This window comes from Patiria miniata, unplaced genomic scaffold (assembly GCF_015706575.1).
Source record: "Patiria miniata isolate m_02_andy unplaced genomic scaffold, ASM1570657v1 HiC_scaffold_19, whole genome shotgun sequence".
In the NCBI taxonomy this organism is placed as follows: Eukaryota; Metazoa; Echinodermata; class Asteroidea; order Valvatida; family Asterinidae; genus Patiria; species Patiria miniata.
In genome coordinates, this window is record NW_024037057.1 from 12,802,743 (window position 1) to 12,820,289 (window position 17,547).

A 17,547-nucleotide genomic window follows, 5' to 3' on the forward strand; every position below is an offset into this window, starting at 1 on the left:
CGGGCTTCATACTATTGAGCTGTTTTTGTTTTGCTGAAAGAACATTTACTTTTTCTGTGATTTTTGCTCCCTACACCCACCGGTTTCATAGTTGATTCCATGATCTCCATACCGCAGATTCCAATAATCGGCACCCAAGAAAGTGCCGTCAGTTTCTCGGAGGCCAGTCAAAGTAACCACCACGACAAAAACAGCTTGAAACAACCGACCCATAGTCAATGGTAGATCCTTAGATCAGCTTAAAAGTCTGTTGAGAGAAAAACAAGACAATGATTTGTCCTATTAAATGAATTTCATCATATAAATCAATTTGCACTCTGGGGTTTTAACCTCTGGAATACCATTCTAGTGTCTACTGAGTAAATAATCCAGCCCTATGTTGGCGGTGCCCCATTTTGTCAATGTACAGGGTTAAAAAAAAAAGAAGGAAACCTTAATGGTGCCCCCTATTTTTGAAGAATTTCTGCATGTAACGCTTTCCAAATCTAGGATATGAAAGCCCAACCTCGTGCCCCGTGGGTACAATCTTGCAGCGCCATGTTGTTTCCCATCATGCCTTGCGCGATCGTAACCCCTGGAATTGTGTAATTTAAATATACCAAAATACGGTACATTATAATTAGGGCTGCAGTTTATCCGTTTCACGTGCCGACGCCATCTTTAAAATGTTAAAAGTTGTGATTTTGAAGAATCAATCCTTTCCAACACAACGTTTGGACGTTGTGTTTATTAGCAAAGATTTGTATTAAATGTACGTACCCCTTTCATGCCTTTACAACCACAGATACAGGGGTTTTTTTAGCGGAAAACGCGGCTGACATAATCCTGACTTGCTTGAAGTTTTGAGTTCGTAGATGCTGGAAAAAAAACCCAAGAAAAACAACCGTGTTCCTGTAGACTGGTTCCCTGACCTTACATACCGGTAGATAAACCGACGTCTATCTATATATTGCTCTGTTTCATCTTAAGTGGGGTCAGGGGACCAGACTACAGGAACACGATTGTTCTTGGTTTTTCCAGCATCTACGAACATAAAACTTCAAGCAAGTCAGTGTAACAATTAATTGCTATAAAATACTAACCCCCCAAATCTATCCATTTCTGAAAATTACAGCAATTTTGGCAAATGTTGTATATGGGCAATTCCACACCAATGGGCCCAAAAGTGTGACATTTGAGAAAACCTTTAAATTTTGATGATAAAACTACAATCTTGGTCTCTCAATTTTTGCTGTAAACATTGCAAGCTTTGAACAAATATCCTCACCGGCAAAGGATATAGCCTAACTGGTTTTGTATTTTAGAAAATAGGCCGATAGTGGATATTGTTTTAAAAAGTGTTACGTTAGTCACAAAGTAAGCATGAAATTTAATGATCCCCTAATGTTGACTTATTTCAGAAGATGTACCCTGGAGGAATGCTATCAGTCAAAACCTAGAAAACTCAGAGTCAATGTGAAGAATTATTTGATATTTTATAATCAGGATTTATACGTACGAACAGACTGGACATTTGTCACAAAATGTCTGTCCCTGTTCGTACGTGCATCATACATGTAACTTTGAAGCCAGTGCAAAAACTGTTATATTTTTTGCTTGATAGCAATAAAATGTCAAATGAAGAAGTGCCTATTAAAAACTGTAGGCCCCTATTTGTCTAGCTAGAAGCACCCTTTTCTTGCAGTGTGTCTAGCTGTCCATGTTACGTACAATGTACGCATAACACAGAAAAAAAGACCTGTTATTTTGTCAAATAAAAAAGATATCATCTCTAATTTTCTTGTCCTAGTCACTTTAACTTAGCAAGGTATAGGAAAAAAACGAAAGAAAACACTAGCTGATCTTTTACCCTAATTATATGCAACATCCATAAACTTACCGGTATCTAATTGACCATTAGTGTGGTATATTGCCCATCCATTTAACACCATACATGAGCACAATGGTGGCAAACAGCTTCGCAATGCTGTGCTGAAGTGGAATGGCCCCCCGTGTGTTCTTTTGTAAACCAGCTCCCACTTTTCAATGAACACTCAATGGAGCATAGCTAGTAACTGCTAACACTCAACAATTGCATTTGCACAAAGCTTGAGTCAATATTGACAAGATTCAGTATCAACCATTGTGGGCCGTTTAAGAGGTGTCAAAGCACTTCTAGGCAGCGCAAGGACAGGAAATTAACCAACCAATTAGCCCTTTTAAGTCAACAGTGATCATGTCAAATGTAGTTACAAAATAATATTTGATGTTGTGGGCCTGTAATTTTCAACAAACACTTCCCCTGCATGTGTACCACTTGAAATTCGAGTGGTTTGAAGTGTTGGCATATATTTACTTCGGGAACTGTTTAATTGCATTGAAGTTTACAAGCACTCAGGACTGACTAAAAACAAATTGACCTATCGCCATTTGCGAATTAGCCGCACCCCTTGGACAACCCTTGTTTGTCTCCGATTTTGCGCGTTCTGTGTCCATTTGTATTTCATGTAATTGGACAATATTTATAGGTCAATTATAAACACTATTCAAATGTATAAAATCAACTTCTTTTAAAAGACAGGCCTTCAAAAGGATTTTGTTGAATACTTTTAACTTTTAAACTGAGGTTTTATCGCTTGTGATGTTTGAAGACAATTGTGACGAAGATTCTTGAAATCGAATTTTTGGACGGAAGAGGTTTTAGGGTTAACGCGTTTAAATGGTATAGGCCTATACTTTGAACGGGTGAGCAATTTCAGTAATTATTTTCATCTAAAAGTAGTTCATGAAATTGGCTTTCCAGTCATTATTATTTTTGGTGCTACATTTTTTTTTAAATATGAAATATATTTTTAGGGGTTTGGGTTCCCCTTTTTTTTACTCACCCGGTGCATTTGATTTTTTTTTCCTGTTGATAAATTTTAACCTGTAGGTTTTATTCCCCCCAAAAACTCTCTTTTTGACTTTTTGGGTATCTGCACACAAAAAAAGGTTATAAATACTTTGGGCACAAACATATGCTTTGCGATCATCAAACTGGTTCCCGGTCCATACGTTAGGCCGAGTAAAAAAAAAATAGTTTCTCGTCTGGGTTTTTTTTAAAAAGGGAGGAAGCGGGACTTTTTATTTTTTATTTTTTATTTTTTCAAGATGACCGCCTTTTCAAAATTTCCTGCAACCGTTGGTGTTCCACTGTTCAAAGACACTTTTAATGATGAAAGACAAGTTGGACAAGAGAACTGAACATATTTACAGTGTCATTTTGAGTTGTATTGGTATTTATTTTCCGATGAATTTGTAGACTTTTTCGGTGTTTTACTACTACATTTTCAAAAATAAAAAATAATTTAAAAAATCCATGCGGCCTCCAAAAAGGAAGCGAGCGGGGACAAGAAACTTGGTTGTTTTTTTACTTTGACTTATCAATGCTAATTGTGTTTGGGAACCAGCCTATCTTGAGATAATGGATTTACATGTAGGCCTAGGCCTAGGGTCGCAGATAATTCAAATTTCACACCAAAAAAAAGAGGAAAAAATTCAATAACCAAACCTTGGTAGATGATCTTCGTTTGATATTAACTAATCTAAAAGGGAATGTTGCTGGAAAATTAACAGCAGTTTTAAGAACAGATTTATTTTTTTCGGGATGAAACTCAAAATAGCGTGGCCATCATGACGGGGAATGCCTTTAAGTAAAATTTCTATTTGTTTTCTCATTGTCTCCTCTTTACAGGTTTTTTCAGGCAGTGCCTATAGGGAGCTTTTGAGGAATCTTTGGTTTCATTACCAGAAATAAAATTAAAATAATAAAGTAGGCCTCTTGTCTTTCAAGTATTCCAGAATAGTCTCTTTAACTAAAATAAATTTGAGTAAAATTTACAAAGAAGTAGGCCTAATCCCTTATATCCACCGGGTTGGGGAACAACGTGTGACATATGACCATATTAAGAAAAGCATGAATGCCTTGCTAGCAGTTGCTCTACATAATATTTGTTGTTGTGTGTTTCACTACTGCAGAAAGTTTGAAATCATTTCAATGTATTTTGCCAAAAATATGAGCAAAAAATGTCATTTTGGACGTAACACTGACACCGTGTCAGTGTTACATATCCAAATATGACACGGTGTCAATTTTTTTAAATTTCTGTGAAACATTACCCAAATTCACTTTGCGTACTTCTTACTATAGATGCAACACAATAAGAAAAGCTTTTGTTACGGTAATCTGGCATCAAATGGAGCAGATATGAATGCTTGGTTGTGTGGACGTAACATTGACACGGTGTCAGACCCAAATGTCACACTTCCATTGAGTGATTTTTACACCGTAGTACATCCACACTTGAGGTATTGTTTGAACCCTGACTATACCAAAGCAAAAGCTTTTCTTGGTGCTTAGGTGTCCAGTTGTAAATATGCAATGTCAGTTTGGGTAATATTTTACATGTACGTGTAAAAAATGGCAAAAAAAGAATATTTGGATGTAACATTTACATGGTGTCAATGTTACGTCCGAATTAATACATTTTTGCTCATATTTTTGTCAAAATACTTTCAAATAATTTCAAACTTTAAGTATTGAAACACCCTAAGACAAATATTATGTTGAGCAATTGTTTAGAATGCATTGATACTTTTAATAATATAACCAAATATATGGATGTAACATATGCACTGCTTCCCAAGTCTGTGGAATGACCCATATATACTCTGCTGCATCGATATCTTTACCACACGGAAGTACACGTCTATGAACCGGTACATAGGCACATGTACCTAGGCTAACAGCATATTCAGGATTAAGGAAAAGTTCAGGGAAACACTATCAACAGATCCATTGTGCATTGTCCTGGTCCGCAGCCTTTTGCACAATAAGCATGATAAGGCTTTTGTATAAAGCGGAGTTGTACACAAATGAACCACATCACTACAATAGTCTGTTCCCCTTTGGTTTCCACAGTAACACTAAACAAATATTGACTGAAAACTATTCTGTTTTTCATATAAATGCGTCATCTCTGTTATTTAACATATTTTAGCCTCATTGTGCGGGTAGTTATCTATTATTCAGTCTTCAGTGTCCCGACAATTTTTTTTTTTGGTCCAGTTATGCATACATGTCCATTTGTTTTCGTGTTTATTCCTAAATTGTCTATGTTAACTGTGCTACAATGTCTCTGTAGGCTGTTCTCTTCAAGCCTTGGTTTATATGAAAAGCCCCATACATTTCACCCTCGTTTATTATCTTTAGTTGTTTATAATTTCAGATAGGTACTATTATTATATTATAATTCACTCCTTTTTATTTGCAAACTTAAATTTTTAATTGCTTGTGGAAAGTATGGAAATAAACCTTGCTATACTGTGAAACTGCTTAAATGTACTTTGCCAAGTACAGGTATGTAACATGGTACACTTAACTTTAAGATGAACTGTCTTGCTATTTGTAATTTCACCCTAACAATTTCAAATTTATTGATATTTTTCATTGACAAATTTCGAATTCCTGGCAGCCACACAAAAAATTCCGTTCGCGCAGACTCGGCTGGTTCCCACCCAACATTCAGTATCGAGAATGTACGGACTGGGAACCAGTCTGCTCGGAAGGCGGACATATTTATTCCCAAGACACACACACAAAAATAATTCAAAGGCTTCCAGATGGCCAAGAAAAAAAAAAAAAGGTTTTGGAGTAAAACATACAAAACAAATTAAATTAAAACTTTATTAAGAGAAAAATTAGTGGCCATCGTTACGGCAGCCGTAACGCGATTTTCAACTGATTTCGTTACAGTAATTGCAAAATCACTGTTGCGAATATATATTACATTTACAACTACCCGTCTAGCCTGAACGCTTTGGTAGCTCGATTGGTTACACGTTAGACTACTGTGCTGGGATGCCGGTTCGAAACCACTGCCGCAGATTTGTTAATAGTTGTCTTTACTTTCATGTTTTTAATCAAATCGTTCTTTTTATTGAAGTAGGTTTCATTTTCTTCTTCGTAATACGTGGCTTTTGAGGATTTTTATTTTAAAGGGAAATAAAGTCCGGGAACCATTCGGTTGAATGATAGTCTGAATGATAGTCCTTTATAGCAATGAATCTGAAAAAAAAGTAAAAGATGAAATATAAAACAATTAAGGAAGAGTTTTTGTTCTTAATAAATGACACAGCCACGTCTCCAACTCGGGTCACCTTGCTTGTGGGTCCAACGCCTTATCCATCCGGTTCGTTAGTGTGACGTCATCTCAACTCAACGATGCGTACTTCACACATAGCATACATTGCAGTGTTGTAGTACGCGTACTCGGTACTCGAACTCGAGCAGTACTCGAGTACCTTTTTTAGAGTACTCGTACTCGTACTCGTACTCGAATGTCAAAGTACTCGTACTCGAAATGACAGTACTCGTACTCGGGCAGCACGGTATCTGTACTTGACATGTCAAAATTGTACTCGATCATCAAAGTACTCGTACTCGAATAGCAGTGCTCGGGGGAAAATAGTATAGCTTGACTTTATACACCATGGCCTTATTTTATCGATACTTTCAGTTTGAAATGGTTGATTGCCTAATGTAGAGAAATTGAGGTTTCCTGATTTTCCTCTGTGCACATCCAGATAACACAATTAACAGCTAGCCGTGATTGGGTCTGTATATCGGTCTGACTGAGCCTGGGCCAATTACGCACAATGAACCATTTGCCGTTTGGCCTATTCGGAAAACAAGTACGTGTACTTGTACTTGTACTCGGAGGTACAGTACTCGTACTCGGGAAGTATAAGTACTCATACTCGGAGACCTGTTCTAGTACTCGGAGGTACAAATACTCGTACTCCTACTCGTACTCGGCAACCTAAGTACTCAGCAGTCTCGGTACTTGGAAAAAAGTACTCGACTACAACACTTATACATTGAAGCGCGAATGGAACCGGAAGTTAACGCAACTCCAGCGTTTATCCAATGGGCGCTAGTTGGTGGTGCATGCGCGTGTATGACGTTTTTATGAACCGCATTGAGCCACGTACACGTTCACCAGAGTAAGGATGGTAATTTATCACAAGTTTCCAGAACTGTAAGGTTTTTACAAACCTTACAGAAAGACCAATTGAAGTTGCTGTAGCAGAAAATTCTCAATTGTTTCCGACCTCCAAACTCTCAGGTCACGAAATGTTCAGCCTCAGTATTCCAAATATTATCTTGATGTGTACCTCTAGGGATGGTTGAAATCCCTCAAATGTCAAACAAAAATGTGAAATTTACCAGACTTTCGTCCACCAGGATCACAGCAGTCTCGCACTCGGCCGTCTCTCGTCATTTGCCGTCGACTGATGAGGGCGCTTTAATTCTCTTGACCAACTGCAAGCGCGGCTTTCAATTCATAGCGCAGCTTTCAATTCATTGCACGAGGCACAGAAACGCTCTCGGAATGAAAGCCACGCTATTTTCAACTGCTATCGTTACGGCATTGCAAAAACACCAATTTTCTGAATCTACAAATTTATGTACATGTACTATAACTGCCTTCCAACCATAGTGCTTCGCTCGACTGGTTAAGATTTTTAGTTTGTTAAGGGAAATAAAGTTCTTTTCTGAAAATACCGGTACAGCAATTTTAGCAAATGATTCCATTTAACACCGTGCATTGAGGGCAATGGATGGCATACACCTCTGTATTTGCTGAAGTGGAACGGCCCCCTGTGTGCTCCTTTGTAAACCAGCTCCCACTTTTCAATGAACATGTAATGGAGCGTAGCTAGTAACTGCAAACACTCAACAATTGCATTTGCACAAAGCTGTAGTCAATATTGACAAGATTCAGTATCAACCATTGTGGGGCGTTTAAGGGGTGTCAAAGCACTTGTAGGCAGCGCAAGGCCAGGAAATTAGCCAACCAATTAGCCCTTTTAAGTCAATATTGATCATGTCAAATGTAATTAATTGCACAATATTTGATGTTGTGGGCCTGTAATTTTCAACAAACACTTCCCCTGCATGTGTACCACTTGAAATTTGAGTGGTTTGAAGTGTTCTCATAATACATGTACTTTGGAAACTGTTTAATTGCATTGAAGTTTGTATACATAAGTTTGTATACACTATGAATTTGCGTTGGGTGAACTAAATCAATATTACAGAGTTGTAACGAGTCACTGATTTTTTATGACTCGACAGTGTGTAGTCGAGTCGAGTCGAGTCGAGCAATAGCTCAAGTCAATTCGAGTCACAAATATTTGAACACTACACATAAACACAAGAGAGAAAGTCATTTTTTGACTTTTTAAAGTTTTCATTCGGGCTACTACACTGTACATGTGGTGACACCACATTTGACTCTTAATGAAAATAAAAAGGGGATGCCAGCTGATCGCCATATTATTCGCAAACAGTCGAACGTGACGTAAACAAAACACCAGCGTAAGTCATTGCAAAGATTTTTCGCAAAGTTTTGCTTTTATTTTTGGGACTCGAGTCTTATTAGCATTCCTCGAGTTGAGTCCAGTCATTCTGATGAAGGACTCGAGTCGAGTCATTTGCTTGCAGTGACTCGAGTCGAGTCAAGTCATTTGCCCTGCCCATAGGGACTTGAGTTGAGTCCAGTCACCAAATATTGTGACTCGAGTGACTCAAGTCGAGTCATTGACTCGAGTCATTACAACTCTGCAATATTAGGTGTTTGCCCTTCACCAACGTATAAACACTGTATACTCATGTGTGTTACCACCCGAGTGAAAGTTGGAAAAAATCACTCGGGTGGGACTCAAACCCACGACCTCCTGCTTTCTAGTAAAGATGTCTTACCACTCGACCACTGAGCTAGCAGGATCAGTTGGCTGGTTCGAATCTGGTGTAGCGGGTACATGTACGGTACAAATAAAATTTAAGTAGCATCCCTGCATGTACTCATATAGTCTATGTAATAGACCACGGCTTTCGCCGTGGTCTATGATATGAGAGCAGATTCGCTGATTAATTAGGCAAGGCCCCGCCTCTTGACTTCCTAGATTTTGACCAATCAGCAGGTGCTTTCTATAGGTCTATCGGGTCTTCGGTCATTCACCCGTTGCGCGTCATAGACATGGATTTTAAAAAAATGTCACGGCGCGCGGCGCTTGGTATCATGTTTCGCAAATGCGCTCCCGGCTGTTGTTGTATTACAAAACGCTGCATTCGAATTGACCAATCACAGCGCGCGGCGCTCGGTATCATGTTTCGCGAATGCGCTCCCGGCTGTTGTTGTATTACAAAATGCTGCATTCGAATTGACCAATCACAGCGCGCGGCGCTCGGTATCATGTTTCGCGAATGCGCTCCCGGCTGTTGTTGTATTACAAAATGCTGCTTTCGAATTGACCAATCACAGCGTTAGTCCTGATTTTGGGATGAAATGACGTCACGAATGCATAAATCTGCATGCTTTGACATATCAGACGTTAGACAGGAGATGGCTCCGTGGATAACGGGTGATACTCAGACTAGTACTCATACGCGTATGTAAAATACAGGGTGAGTAAAAAACAGTGGAACCCAAACCTGGAAAAAGTATATTTCATATTAAAAAAAAGAAAGATGTAGCATCAAAAATAAACCTGTTTCGTCAAAAAAATTAAAGCAATTTATTGTGTATTTTGACTGTTTGGAACAACAAAGAAAATGACACAGAATACTTACAAGTATCAACCGTGCTTAGGCAAACAATATGTCTTTTAACGTAACATTGAACTTCTTTGGGCCTTCAAAAGGATTTTGTTGAATATTTTTCACTTTTAAACTGAAGTTTTATCGCTGGTGATGTTTGAAGACAATTGTGACGGCGGTTCTTGAAATCGCAGTTTTGGACGAAAGAGGTTTCAGGGTCAATGCGTTTAAATGGTATAGTTTGAACAGACTGAGCAATTTCAGAAATCATTTTCATCTAAAAGTAGGCTAAACTTATGAAATTGGCTTTCCAGTCATTCTTATTTTTGGTGCTACCAGGTACATGTACATATTTCTTTAAATATGAAATATATTTTAGGGGTTTGGGTTCTGCTTTTTTTTTTACTCACGCTGTAAATTTGATTTTTTTTATTTCTGTTGATAAATTTTAAACCTGTACATTTTATTCCAATAAAAAAAACTCTCTTTTTTTGACTTTTTGGGCCTTTGCCCAAAAAAGGTTATACTTTGAGCACAAATAGATGCTTTGCGATCAGACTGGTTCCCGGTCAGTACGTTATCAACGCTAATTGTGGGTGGGAACCAGCCTATCTTGCGATAACAAATTTATCATAGGGCCGCAGCTAATTCAAATTTCGCCACCCAAAAAAGAAAATTCAATAACTAAACCTCGATGGATGATCTTCGTTCAATGACTCATCCAAAAGTGAATAACATAATGCTGGAAACTTTAAAAACAAATTTATTTTTCGGTATGAAACCCGAAATACATGTAGCATGGCATTATGACAGGGAATGCATCTTTAAAGTTTAAGTAAAACTGTAACTGTAAAACTTGGCTTTCACGTATTCCAGAATAGTAGGCCTGCATGTATATCTCTCTTTAACTTAACTAAATTTTAGTAAAATTTACATGGCCTAATCCCTTATACTCTGCTGCATCGATATCTTTACCACACGGAAATACATGTGTACATGTTATGTACATAAAGCAGCATATTCAGGATTAAGGAAAAGTTCAAGGAAACACCATCAACAGATCCATTGTGCATTGTCCTGGTCCACAGAATTTTGCACAATAAGGCTTTTGAATCAAGCCCAGGTGATCACTACAGGTACATGTAGTCTATTCCCCCATGGTTACTATGGTTACATTAAACAAATATTGACTGAAAACTTTTCGGTTTTCATATATGTACGTGTAATGTGTAATCTCTGTTATTGTACAGGTAGTTATTTATTAATTGGTCTTCAGTATCCCCTCCATTTATTATTTTCATTTTTATTTGGGTGCGAACAATTTAGAATTTATTGATATTTTCAATGACAAATTTTGAATTCCTTGCAGTCACACAATAATTCCATTCTCGCAGACTAAGCTGGTTCCCGCCCCACATTCAGTATCGAAAATGTAAGGGCTGGGAACCAGTCTGCCTGGCAGGCAGATCACAAAACAAAACAAAACAAAAAAAATCCAAGGCTTGCAGATGCCCAAGAAAAAGAAAAAAAAAGGTTTTGGAATAAAACATACAAAACATATTTAATTGAAAATGTATTATTTAAAAGAAACATAGTGGCCATCGTTACCGCAGCCGTAACGCGATTTTCAACTGCTTCGTTACAGCAATTGCAAAATCACTGTTGCGAATATATATCACATTTATAACTACCCGTCTATTAAACGCTTTGGTAGCTCGATTGGTTACACGTTAGACTACTGTGCCGGGGCTGCCGGTTTGAAACCACTGCCGCATTTTTGTTAATAGTTGTCTTTACTTTCATGTTTTTAATCAAATCGTTCTTTTTATTGAAGTAGGTTTCATTTTCTTCTTCGTAATGGCTACGCCACTGCAGGTCATACAGTTAAAGTTTATGTTTAACTTGTATGAAAAGTCATAGAAAAGTAACTCCCATGATCTATTTGACACCAAGTTTGTGTTAACTTGCCGGTAACGCCCTAAAAAATTATCCAGACAAATATGTTTATTTTGTAAGATTTTATGTTCGTCTGTCGGTCTTCTATGCTGTTATGTTTACTTTTAGGTACCTTCAATGGTACTATGTTTAATTAACCTGTTCATTTGTTTAATTAAACTAATAACGCACAAATAGTTGCCAAATATGGCACTAACAAGTTTGAGGTCGGCAATTTCGTCTTTAAAAATCTGGGTACGTCGGGTTACCGTACACACAATTGTCTTGGAAACAACAGTACCAAAGTACAGAAAGTCGTACGCAAGAGCTCCCCAGCAAGTATCACTGACGCCATTATGATTCCAAAATTTCTCACTGTGTCACACAGTGAAATATCTAAACAGCATCGTTGTATTGTGAACACATAAAAGCATTCAAGTCGCGTTCTTGCACACTTTTTGCAAGTCGACATAGATATCCTTGAACCACTGCCCCTGCTTTGCATAACAAGTGCACATGAATGAACGATTCGACTTTTATTCAAAGAAATTTCTATGTACAGTCACCAGACTCTATTCAGTAAAGTCCCCGTCAAAACGAAAGTAAACAATCCTCGTGCATAACGCACGGCCACACCATCGTACAGTGTGGCAGGGACACCAACGAGTAAAACAACAACTAAACATTTTTTTAAAAATTGATAAATATTCTGATTGAATTTCGTCAAAAGATACTTGTTGGTGAGGTATCACATATTTTATCACATAAAAGAGGAAGACCGACAACTTCACGCCGTCACTGAACTAGACACACATGTACATGGTGTTCAAGTTCATGTACATGCAAGTGCATGTACATGAACATGTTCAGTTTTTTATTAATCGAAATTAGGGGTGGGTGGGTGGGTCAAAATAATTTGGAAAAAAAGTCGAAATTTTAAAACATTGAAAATTCTGAATGGCCCCTAACAGAGCCTCCGTCTATTTCATGGAGACTGTAAGCACAAGCACAGCAAAAGACACGCTTACTTCAGAGGAAAAATTTGCTTTTAAAACTTAGTGACGTAACAATAGAAATCTCCATGCATGCGTGACCGTTAGCACACACACGCCGTGAAATAGTGCTTAAGGTTAGCAAATTTTTCTGCTATGCTAAACACAGCTTTTCTGCTAACTGTTAAAGCTATAGTCCATCATTTGTAATTTGTGCATTTTGTTCGTTTGAAGCAACAAAAGGGTTCAAAATCTAATGACGGATACTGAACAACTAACCTGATGAAGTTTCAGCTAAGCTTCAGCTGTACATTCCGAGAAAAACAGCATTCTAAGATCTCAATTTCAAATCAAAAGTTACTGAATCATGTTTTTGAATTGTTTTGTAATTGCAGCTATACGCGGCGTCGCGCACTGATCCGACGAATTATAACAACCGCGCGCGCGTGTGCGTCGTTCCAATACTTGTGCGCGCTGTGCCGAATAACAAAACGAACTACTAATTTAAATTTTCCTACGGTGCTTCTTAAGAATCACCGTTGGAAATGCCTTCTTTCGTTGATTACTTCAAAATGACAGCTTCCCAGAAGGAATAATTTCACAGGGAGTTTAGTTCCCTTACTATCTTTCAACCAAGTTTGTTTTTCAACAATAATTACGCCAGTTACTTTTCGGATAGCTGCAAATGATGGACTATAGCTTTAAGCAGCGCCGTGAAATTGGGCCCAGGTCTCCAACTCGGGTCACCTTGCTTAACGTCCATCTCACGTCTTTTAAAACTCTGTACTGGGCAAATAAATAGATGAAAGTTACAGGTGTATAGGCCTTTTAATTAATGGACAAGGGAAATGCGAAAGTCAATTTTTAAACAAGACAATGGTTTTTAAACTCGGGATCAAGGTTCCATTTTAAATCTGTTTATATACATCGTCTGTTTTAATCTAGGGTTTTAACTTTGTGTGGTTTTCATTGCTTGGGTTATACGTCGTCTGTTGTAATTTAGGGTTTTAATTTTATGTGGTTTAATTCCTTCCAGGGTTATTTTTAGTAATGTATTCATTATGTCTTTTATTGTGTTTTTGTAATTTTTGTCGTTATTATATCATGTTTTTATGTAATCCAGGGCCCCCAGGGAGAACAGTTCATTGACAACTGATGGGGCTACCCTGGTAAAATAACACAAAATAAATAAATAATAAATATACGCCTTATCCTTCCGGTTCATTAGTATGACGCCATTTATTTATTTATTTATTTCGTGTTATTTTACCAGGATAGCCCCATCAGTTGTCAATGAACTGTTCTCCCTGGGGGCCCTGGATTACATAAAAATATAATATAATAATGACAAAAACCACAAAAAAACACAATAAAAGACATAATAAATGTACATAATAAATGTACATAATCTGGAGAAATTTCGTAATTCCGTTACCACTTGGAAAAATGCCAAGAAATTACTATTTAAAAGTTTTTATTTTTCATTTATGTTTATGGTAGGGTCTTTTCTCAACATACATGATTTGAAGGAAAAAAACAAGAAAATTTGTGAAATAAGTAACTTTTGCCGTTTTTTCGGTAACGGAATTACGTGCTAATTTTGACATTTTTAAATGAAGGCCTATCAATTGTTTCCCGCACCCCCCCCCCTCCCTCCCTCCCCCCCCCCCCCCCCCCTCCCCTGGGCTGCCCCACCCAAGACATGGGGATTGTCACTTTTGAAGTGACAAAATCCCCACCCTTCGGGCAAAATTACTGTCGGCGCACTAGTGATTGCCTTTCAATTTAGTCGCCAATGCTGTTTTTGAGTGACCAAAATCCCACCCTGGGGCATGAAAAACATGACCAAACCCCGACATCGGACCTGGGGCAGAGGGTGGGAAGAAACAAATGATAGGATAGGCGCATAAATTAAGCAATGCAACTTGCAAGGAATAAAACACAAGAGCCCATGCCATGATTCTGAAGTTAAGGCACCACAACTGCACAAGCTTGTCAAATTTAACAACCCACTAACCCCCCCCCAAAAAAAAAAAAACTGCCCCCCCCCCCCCAAACCACCACCCCACCGACAACCCCCCCCCCCCCCCCCCCCCCCCCGGGCCCCTCCATTAATGAATGACTAGGCCTATTGACTATCGCGGTGAAAAGTACAAACCAGTTTTAACTTACCACAGTTCGATCGTGTCACATCAATGATTTAACCTCTTGATCACCAGCAACAACTGCGAAGAAGCTTATATTCTGACCACAGAAGTAGTTTTTTGGGGGTTTTTTTCTTCGTTTTCTTGCAATCAAAGTTAACTGAAATTGAAGGCAATACCACGCAAGACAATCAATGCACACGTACGTTCACGATCGCTCACTGGCTACTAGTATAGTACAATAATTATAAGTACATCCGTACGTAAGCGCCCAAATCGCACAAATCGCCCCAGTAACAATAAACATCCTGTAAAGATGAGTGAAGTGTTCTGCGATATATAGCGCACACATGGGCGATGAAGTTCGATAATGATCATTGACATACTTTATGTGGGCCATGAATAATGCAAACATAATCCCAGTACGGCCAAGGATTGTTACACGGCCTTCCATGGTGGACAACAGCACCAGTTTTCTCACCAAAGCTTTGTCCATGTGTAACAATCAAAAGGTACAATCAAAAGAGGGTAAGATGTAAAAAATCGGATGACAGGAAGGTTTTTTTTTAAAGTGACGTCGCATTAAAGGCAGACACTGCATGGCGCACACACCTTCTTTTCCTCAAAATAAAATTGGTCAAAGTGGGAAGAAATTGCCTCAGATCGCACCACAGAGCATCTACAATACAATAATGTTTCGGGCCCCTTAAGCGGGCCCCCAACCCCACGCCGTAATTTTTTGCACCAACTTTTTGGGGAACAACATTTCTTTTGGCCCCCACCCAAAAAAAAATGTGTTCTGGATCCGCCCTTGATGTGCACGCAGAGAGCTCTTCTGCAAGAAAGTTTGGAGAACAACACCCTCCCCCCCCCACCCCCCGGCCCCCATGCACCCAGCTTATATACGGGGTTTTTTTTCAAAGGTAATATTCTGTAACAAATCACATCCTCAAAATGTGGTTCTTGTGTTTATAGCTCCATGGGATGGTTATGCATACACTGGTGTGTATAGCTAATCTTATCTGAGAAAATGTGAAGGAAAATCATCAACATAAAATACCCTATAAAATTAGAACAAATAATGCTTCTCCCTCCCCTATGGAGGTTCAAAAGTGGACATCTGCTTTTCTGCTAACAGAATAGCAGAAAAGCAGATTGAACGTTTTGTTCAGATGCATGCATTTTTCTACTTTTCTGCTACCAAAAAAAGCAGGTTTTACTTTTTGCCCTTCACTGACGGTTCGAAAAGGGACATCTGCTTTTCTGTTACCAGAAAAGCAGATTGAACATTTTGTCACGGTGGTTCAAAAGTGTACTACTTTTCTGCTATCAAAATAGCAGAAAAGCAGATCGAACGTTTTTGTAAAATGCATTTTTCTACTTTTCTGTTTTTTTGCTACCAGAAAAGAAGATCGAACGTTTTGGACAAATCCACTTTTCTGCTTTTCTGCTTCCGAGTAAGCAGATCGAATGTTAAACAAAGCCTTAATTATTGACAAAAATAATAAGGTATTTTGAAGGTTGCAGGTCCGAATCCCGCATCACTCCGTTTCTTCATTGACCGGGAAATCTAACTATCAGTTGCAAGGTTCTAATAGTCTTTTAAGTTATTCTTTTTTTGTTCAGAAGTCAAAACTCTTAAAAAAAATATTTTAGTTTAAATAACAGAAAAGGAAATTTAACACCAGATTGTTGCCAGCGCTCCCGCCCCAAGTTTCAGGTAAACCAAAATTCCCACGTAGCCCCACCACCCGCGATTAGAGAAAATCAGCCTAAAACTGGAAAGTTTATTGCCCTTTGCTGGCCCGCGAGCTAGCCAGACGGATGTATGAAATAGGTCACGGTGACAAAGCCTATAACAGCGCAGCGCGCACGTGCATAATGACGGCACTTCAAAGCCTATTGCATGGACGCAGCTGATACTTGGCTTTTATTAAGAGCAGTGGGACCGGATTTATCACTCAGATGTTTACGTCATGACGGAGGGCGGAGTTACTTGGAACAGTCCATTTTTTGGCGGGTATATGCAGCTTGCGGCAGCGCCGTTGGCCACTTTCAGACATGCTGTGACAGAAACGTTGGATCCGCTTTCTCGGAAGCAGAAAGACAGAAGAGGATTTGTCCAAAACGTTCGATCTGCTTTTCTGATAGCAGAAAAGCAGAAAAGTAGAAAAATGCATTGTACAAAAACGTCTGATCTGCTTTTCTGCTAATTTGATAGCAGAAAAGCAGATGTCCACTTTTGAATCACCGTGACAAAATGTTCAATCTGCTTTTCTGGTAGCAGAAAGGCAGATGTCCAATTTTGAACCGCCAGTGAAGGGCAAAAGGTAATACTTGCTTTTCTGGTGGCAGAAAAGCCGAAAAGTAGAAAAATGCATTTTAGCAAAACGTTCAATCTGCTTTTCTGCTATTCTGTTAGCAGAAAAGCAGATGTCCACTTTTGAACCTCCATAATGGTCACGTTGGTAGATTCTCTTCAAATCCTGTTGAAATCGCAACAGAGCGTCCTAGGTTCGTCACCGTCACGCGCCCGATTGCTTTGGGTGTGGTTAGTTAGCCACTGATTTTATCTTCTCCCAGCCAAGCTAGGTTTGTCTCCACCACGTAAGTGTCACGTGACAATAAACATCCAATCACAGAGTGTACAACAAGTCACTATCTCCCAGTGCAAATCTATCTCCCAGTGCACAGCACACTCGCGGCTCTTTGCACTGAATCAAGGAAGACACTGCAGTTTGATCAGGCGTGAAGTACCCTTTCTTGACCATTGTTTTCTACGATCATTTTCTGCATAACACAATAGGCTATATTCTAGTATCTTAAGTAATGTAGAAAAAAAACAGATGATAAG

At 38.7% G+C, this 17,547-nt stretch overlaps 1 protein-coding gene across 2 annotated transcripts in view; it reads right to left on the reverse strand.

Moving 5' to 3' along the window:
* LOC119725831 overlaps nucleotides 1-14,911 on the reverse strand; it is a 125,084-nt gene extending 110,173 nt beyond the window's left edge. For both annotated transcript variants that reach the window (XM_038197419.1, XM_038197420.1), the window contains exons 1-2: nucleotides 14,722-14,911; nucleotides 81-247 (exon numbers count right to left, since the gene is read on the reverse strand). In XM_038197419.1, the coding sequence (XP_038053347.1) occupies nucleotides 81-213 (133 nt within the window). In that variant the 5' untranslated portion in view covers nucleotides 214-247; nucleotides 14,722-14,911. The remainder of the gene's footprint in view (nucleotides 1-80; nucleotides 248-14,721) is intronic.
* Between the last annotated feature and the right edge of the window lie 2,636 nt (nucleotides 14,912-17,547).